The sequence below is a fragment of the Emiliania huxleyi genome (genome assembly GCF_000372725.1).
Source record: "Emiliania huxleyi CCMP1516 chromosome Unknown EMIHUscaffold_205, whole genome shotgun sequence".
NCBI classification, from domain to species: Eukaryota; Haptophyta; order Isochrysidales; family Noelaerhabdaceae; genus Emiliania; species Emiliania huxleyi.
In genome coordinates, this window is record NW_005200552.1 from 83624 (window position 1) to 90730 (window position 7107).

Below are 7107 nucleotides of genomic sequence, written 5' to 3' on the forward strand. Positions count from 1 at the left end.
GGGGGGGGGGGGGGGGCGGCGGCGAGGGCGGTGGCGGCAGGGGCGGGGAGGGCGGTGGCGGCGAGGGTGGTGGCGGGCTGGGAAAAGAAAATCGGGGAATGGCATCAGGTTCGCATCTCTCTGTGCAGAGGACTAACGCGAGCTCTGATGACTGATTGGGACGAGAGTGTCGAGCAGGAGAACGCCGACGCGCCTACGGACCGCACGTCGCGGCGTGAGCGTCGAGACGAGGCCGCCGGCACGCTCTCTCGCGTCCTCGGCGCTCGGACTGGAGTCGGGCGGCGATTGGCGAGCAGCGAGAGCGGGTCGCTCTCTTGCCGTAAGAGAGGGAGGGCGGTCGGACGGGTTCGCGCGAGACAAGGGGGTGGAATGGGCAGCAGCGGACGCGTTTCGCGGCCTCCTCCATGGCAGCGGCTGTACCTGCGAGCGTGAGTTGGCAGGCGGTGCGAGGCGGAGGGGCGCCGTCGGGCGGCGAGAGAGGGCGCATTGCACGGCGGGAGTGGTGCGGGCGGGGCGGGTTCCGTGAGCAATAGGCTTCGCGGGGGTCTAGGTGTGCAGCTCGCGGCGGCATAGTCGGGCGCAATGCGGCGCGGCAAGCGCGAGCGGACGAGGAAAGTGCGCGGGCCATGGTTGCCTTGACGATTTGAGGCGGATTGCGGGGGGGGGCGAGAGATTACGCTGATTGCACTTTTTTTTTTTGAGAGCGCCTTCGTTGTTAATAGTACAAACCCAATGGTCCTCTGCGAGCGGTATTTTTTTTATTTTTCTCGCATCTCCCCGCTGCCACGGCAGCGCCACCCTCGTCTGCTCGGCCGTGTCTGCCATCGCAGTAAAGTCGTTATGTTCACGCCCCGCGCTCGGCGGGCCCGGAGAAGCAGCCCGGAAAGCACCTTTCCAAGTGCGAGGAACGCCAAGGACGAGCGAGTCACGCCCACCTTTTTTAGCACTTCCCCTGCTGTGTCCTCACAGTCCTCTGACGGTGTGTGTGTGCTGCGTCACCCTTTCCCTTTACGAGTCTACCACGAGTCTACCGCACAGTCTACCGGTAGACCGTAATGAACCTACGCCTGCAGTCTACCGGTAGACTTAGACTCCCTTTCACGCCGACCCACCGCTGTCTCTGAGCGTAGCGATATCGCCGGCTTGATCGCCCTAACCACCGCTGCCAGCCGCTGGCATCACTCGGCGTCCCTTTTGCCCCTTTTGCTGCCCTTCTTTGCGGCTCCCTTTCCCCTCGCGCCTTGCCGCGTAACTCTCTCGCGCCCCTTTTTTGAAAACTTTTAATTTTGTTTCTTTAAACCCTTTTTTTCCTTATGCACGGAAGATCTGTCATGCTGTCACAGACCGCCCATCAAAGAGTGCTTTTTGGAGTGTGCGGCCCTCCGGGGTGCACTAGCAGGGTGAGTGGGCTTGCTGCTGCTTGCCACTCCTTTCATCTCGCCAGTCCCAGCCCGCCACAGCCATGCAGCTGGCCCGGCCGTACGCATTCCTTGCCTTTGCATGCGCTCGCCATGTCCGTTGTCAAGCCCGAGCTTGGACTTCCGGCCGGCCTCCTGTGGTGCTCGCCTGGCGCCACACGCCACCTTCGAACCCGACCTCTATTACAAGTTGTGATGGCACGCGGCCCGTCTCCATCGCACGCGGCCTGGAGGTTGCCCGCCTGGTGTGCTTCTCCTTTCGCCCTCACCAGTCGCTGAGGTCACGACGAGCGAGAACTCTGTGACACCACAGCAACGCGAAGTGCGTCCTCAGACCGCTTCTGCCGCGCCTCCCGTCTACGACGAGTGCCGGTTTCGGGATGGCCAGCGGCAGTGACCTTTCTCTGTGCTTACGTCCCAGGCTTCTGCCTTTGGTGCCTCGGACGCCTCGGCCATGCACCTCTGAGTCGCGTTGGGTGGACTCTGGACAGCGAACCCGCACGCCGACCAACCCTGTCTCTGAGTGTAGCGCGATCGCCGGCTTGGTCGCCCTGACCACCGCTGCCAGCCGCTGGCGTCACTGGTTCTGCGTCCCTTTTGTCCCTTTTGCTGCCCCTCTTTGCTCCCTTTTCCCTCGCCGCGTAACTTGCGCCCCTTTTGAAAACTTTTATTTTATTTCTTTAAACGACGCGTCGGTTGGCATTCTTTTTCTCGAGTTCGCTGCTCGAAATTCTTTTTCTCGAGAACTGGCCAGGCCTCTTCCGTCGCTGCCTGCCGCCCGATGCGTGCCTCTCTGCGTATCCTCTCTGCCCTGTGCGTCGCCAACGGACTCGCCTCGCCTCTGCTCCGCGGCGCGTCCGCGCGCGCAAAGGGCGAGCCCGGCGTCGACAAGCCTCACGGGCTGCTCGCTGCGGCCACCTTCTCGTGGCTAGACCCGATGCTGCACCTCGGTGCGACGCGGCCGCTGCAGCTGCCCGACCTCCCGCCGCTCGAGGCGCCGGGCCTGCCCACTCGCGCCGCCGCCGACAGTTTTGAAGAGCAGTGGGCGCGCCTGTCGGCGTCGTCCACGCCGACGGCGCTCAACGTCTCGGAGGTCGCCGTCGCGCTCTGGCGGTGCCACGGCGGTCGGTTCGCGTGGGCGGGCGGGCTCAAGCTGTGCTGCGACCTCTGCCAGATCGCCTCGCCGCTCCTCCTCAAGCGGACCATCGCCTTGCTCGAGTCTGGCGCAGGGCTGAGGCGCGGTGCCGGGGCGGTGGCCGGACTGCTCGGCCTGACCGCGCTGCAGGCATCTGGTAGTCTCGGCTGTCTCGCGGCTACACCTCGGCTGCACCTCGGGGCGTCTACGCCATATCTCGTCGGACCTCGGCTGCATGTGCATGCACCCGGCTGCACCTCGGCTGCACCTCGGCTGCACCTCGGCTGCACCTCGGCTGCACCTCGGCTGCACCTCGGCTGCACCTCGGCGCTGCAGGCCTTCGCATTGCGGCACTACTTCGCCTCCGTCTTCAAGACGGGGCTCGCGATGCGGGCTTCCCTCGCCGTAATTAATTAGCAATGAGTACATAGTGTTTTGTTTAGCTAATCAGGCTCGCGATGCGGGCTGTCTGTGGCTTCATGAATGAATGATTAATGATTAATGATTAATACCGACTAATTAATCAGGCTAGCGATGCGGGCGGCGCTCGTCGGGGCAACCTACCGCAAGCTCCTCCTCCTCTCCCCGGCCGCTCGCTTGCGCGCCTCCTCGGGCGAGATCACACGAGATGACACGAGATCACCCAAGATCACACGAGATCACCCGAGATCACACGAGATCACCCGAGATCACACGAGATCACCCAAGATCACACGAGATCACCCGAGATCACACGAGATCGGCCGAGATCACACGACTTCGGCCGAGACTGAGGGTTGGCGCATCCGTCTCGGAAGGCGAGATCACCAACCTGATGGGCTCGGACGCGCAACGCATCGCCGACCTCACGCCGTACCTGCACGCGCTCTGGTTCGCGCCGCTGCAGGCGACCGCCGCGATGGCGCTCGAGCTGCGTACAACTCCAGCTGTGAACGGCGTATCTTCACGCCGCCCGGCTGCGCGAGACAGGTGACCGCCGCGCTGGCGATCCTCGGCCGCGAGCTCGGGTGGGCGGTGCTGCCAGGGCTGGCCGTGATTGGAGCAATGTTGCGGCTGAACAAGTCCATCGCCGCGGCCACGTGCCGTTTGCCCGCAGAAGCGGCTGTTGCCACTACCGGGCGTTTCTTCATGGCACTATCGGGTGTGAGTAGGTACCGAGTGCAGAAGCAGCTGCAGCTGGCGCGCGACGAGCGCGCGCGGCTGACCCGCGAGCTGCTCGGCGGCATCAAGGCAGTGTAGTTGCTCATACGTTGTTATTGGTCACTAGCCATTAATGAATGACCCGCGTACTGCTCGGCGCATCAAGGCGATCAAGCTCAACGCGTGGGAGGCGCCGTTCGGCGGGCGGATCGAGCGAGCGCGAGACGCGGAGCTCGGGCTGATGCGGCGGCTGGTGAAGCTGCGCTCCCTCCTCTCGGCCCTGTTCACGTGCACGCCGACGCTCGTCGCCGTCGTCATGCTCGCCGCCTCCACCTACGCGTACCGCACGCCGCTCACTCTCAAGACTGCGATGACAGTGCTAGCGACGGTCAACCTGCTCCGCTCGCCGCTGGTCTTCCTCCCGCTCGTGCTGCAGTCGCTGCAAGAGGCTTCCCTCTCCTTTGGCCGCATGGCATCTTTCCTGCGGCTGCCCGAGTCCACCCCTCTTCCCGGCAACGATTTGGCCGAAGTCGGAGTCGCCTTCCACGCCGCGACGCTGCAGTGGCCGTCCGACGCAGCGTCCGGCAGTGGCGATGGCAGTGGTGGCGACGCCAGTGGTGGCGATTTTAGTGGTGGCGACGCCAGTGGTGGCGATGGCGGAGGCGGCGGAGGCGGGTTCGCGCTGCGCGACATTAGCCTCTCGGCAACGGGCGGCCAGCTGGTTGGCGTCGCGGGCGCGGTGGGGAGCGGCAAGTCGAGCCTGCTGGCCGCGCTGCTTGGGGACATGCCGTGCTCCCGTGGGTCTGTCCAGCTGCGCGGCGGCATCGCCTACGCCGCGCAGACGCCGTTCCTGCTCTCTGCGACGGTGCGCGACAACATCCTCTTTGGCAAGCCGTACGACGCCGACAGGTTTGCACGGGTGGTCAAGGCGTGCCAGCTGCTGCCCGACCTGGACAGCCTCCCGTTTGGAGAGCTGACGCTGCTCGGCGACAAGGGCGTTGCCCTCTCCGGAGGCCAGAGAGCGAGGGTGACGCTCGCGCGAGCGGTCTACTCGGACGCGCAGGTGGTGCCCGACCTCAGTCATTAATTCATTCATCTACTCATGTTATTAATTCATGAAGGTGGTCTTGCTCGACGACCCTCATTCACAACTTGATTCATTCATTCATTGAGATTCTTATCTTTCTTAAGCCATTCATTCCTCTCTACTCTTATTACTTCATTCCCGAAGGTGGTCCTGCTCGACGACCCGCTGGCCGCGTGCGACCCGACCGTGGCACAGCGGCTGATGCAGCGAGTCATCGGCCCACGCGGGCTGCTCAAAGACAAGCTGCGCGTGTTCGTCTCGTCGTCGCTCGAGCCGCTTGCCGAGGCCGACGCGATCCACGTGCTGGCTGCGGGCGGCGTGGCCGAGTCGGGCGACCGCTGCAGCGCTCGAGGCCGCGCGAGGCGAGTTCTTAGTGAATTCATTGATATGATTAATTAGGCACTTTTGCGGAGCTAGAGGCCGCGGGAGGCGAGTTTGCGCGCCAGCTTGCTCTCAGCCGCGAGCAGAGGTCAGGCATGCAGGCGGCGGAGGAGGGCGGCGAGGGCGCGGCGGCCGTCGAGGCGGCGGCGCACGAGGCGGCACACGAGGCGGAGGCGCCCCCCTCGCCTCCGCACGTCCTTTCGGTGGGCGACGCCGAGAAGGCTTGCTAACCCGACCCCTACCCCTACCCCTACCCCTACCCCTACCCCTACCCCTACCCCTACCCCTACCCCACCCCTACCCCTAACCCTACCCCTACCCCCTACCCCTAACCCTAACCCTAACCCTACCCCTAACCCTCACCCTAACCCTAACCCTACCCCTAACCCTCACCCGACAGACAAAATAGCATCCAGCTCCCTCAGTCTCTCAGTCTCAGTAATAAGCTAATTAACTAAGTTAATGAGTAGGCGTGCACGGCGTCGGAGGCCCCCTTGATTAACTAAGGGGTGACGTGATAATGAACCAATGAATGAGTTAGGCGTGCACGGCGTCGGAGGCCACGGCGTGCGAGGTCGTCGCCCACGCGGAGCCGCCGGGAGGGGAGGCGGAGGCTGCCGCCGCTGCTTCCGGCGGGGAGGGAGACGGCAGCGGCGGCGGGGCGGCGGCCGGCGCGGGTGGGGAGGGGAAGGAGGAGGAGGCGAGGGTGACTGGCGCGGTGCGGCGGGAGACGCTGGCTCGGTGGCTGGCGGCGGCGGGAGGGAGGAGGGTCGTGCTGTTTGCGCTGCTTCCGCTGGTTGCGGCGGAGCTGGTCTCGACAAGCTCCTCGTGCTGGCTCGGCTTGATTTTTCGTGAGTAAGTGTTAATGAGCTGCTTGGCTAGGTCTCGACAAGCTCCTCGTGCTGGCTCACCTGAATTAAGTAATGAGCAACGAGTTCATCACCTGCCTAGGTCTCGACGGGCTCCTCCTGGTGGCTCACCCGGTGGGCAGCCGCCCCCGCCACGGCGCTGCTGCCGCCCCTGCTCCGTGTCCTTCACGTGAGATCGCCCCAGATCACCCTCCGTCGGGCGGCGGCACGCGTAGGCGCAGCTGCCGTACCTGCTCGGGTTTGCGGGATGGGCAGTGGCGAGCGCGGTGCGTGCCGCGGCGCGGCTTCGAGGCGGAGATTGCCCGAGATCGCACCCGAGATTGTCCGAGATCAGGTGCTGGTCGTGGTCCGTTCTCGCATGATGCTCAGCCTCGGCCTGCTGGCGGGCGAGGCGAGCCACTCCTACGCCCTGACCAGCCCGGATTAATGAACCAATTACTGAGTACATAATTGATGAGTGAACGATTCAGGCGAGCCACTCCAACTTCCTGACGCGCCCGAGTTGATTCACCACTGAGCGCATGCTGAACAAGTGACCAGGTACTCCACTCCGAGCTCCTCACCCGCGTCTTGGCCGCGCCGCTGTCGTTCTTCGACGTGACACCGCGCGGGCGCGTCCTGTCTCGCTACCGCCGCGAGACGGCATGCGTGGCTGGCCCTGTGCCGGAGGGTGGTGGTTGTCTCCTCGCCAGGCGCGTCCTGTCTCGCTTCAGCCGCGAGATGCTCACTGTGGACGTGTCGCTGCCGTCGGCGCTGCAGACGTACCTGTCGACTCTCGCGTCCGTCGGCACAACCCAACCCGCCCCCACCCCACCGTACCCGAACCCACCCTCTCCTATACCCCACCGTACCCGAACCCACCCTCCCCTATACCACCGTACCCGAACCCACCCTCCCCTATACCACGGTACCCGAACCCACCCTCCGCTCCCCTATCCGAGCCGATGCGACCCGCACTCTGTCTAGGTCGCATGTTCTGCCTGTCTGTCCCCGCCCGTCGTGCCCGACAGACCTGTTGGAGTCGCGGCTTTCCCTCTGAGTCCGCCTGTCTATCAAGTCTCTCCTGCCCGTTGTCGT

General features: G+C 64.5%; 1 protein-coding gene across 1 annotated transcript; it reads left to right on the forward strand.

The window, feature by feature from the left end:
* Positions 1 to 1511: 1511 nt before the first annotated feature.
* EMIHUDRAFT_234504 (hypothetical protein) lies at positions 1512 to 5603 on the forward strand (the record flags this gene model as incomplete). The annotated part of the gene is made up of 11 exons (XM_005781208.1): positions 1512 to 1558; positions 1786 to 1852; positions 2173 to 2659; positions 3351 to 3467; positions 3578 to 3632; positions 3705 to 3786; positions 3860 to 4254; positions 4390 to 4756; positions 4925 to 5080; positions 5200 to 5364; positions 5595 to 5603. 11 exons carry the CDS (start codon positions 1512 to 1514, stop codon positions 5601 to 5603), a joined length of 1947 nt encoding a protein of 648 aa, XP_005781265.1.
* Between the last annotated feature and the right edge of the window lie 1504 nt (positions 5604 to 7107).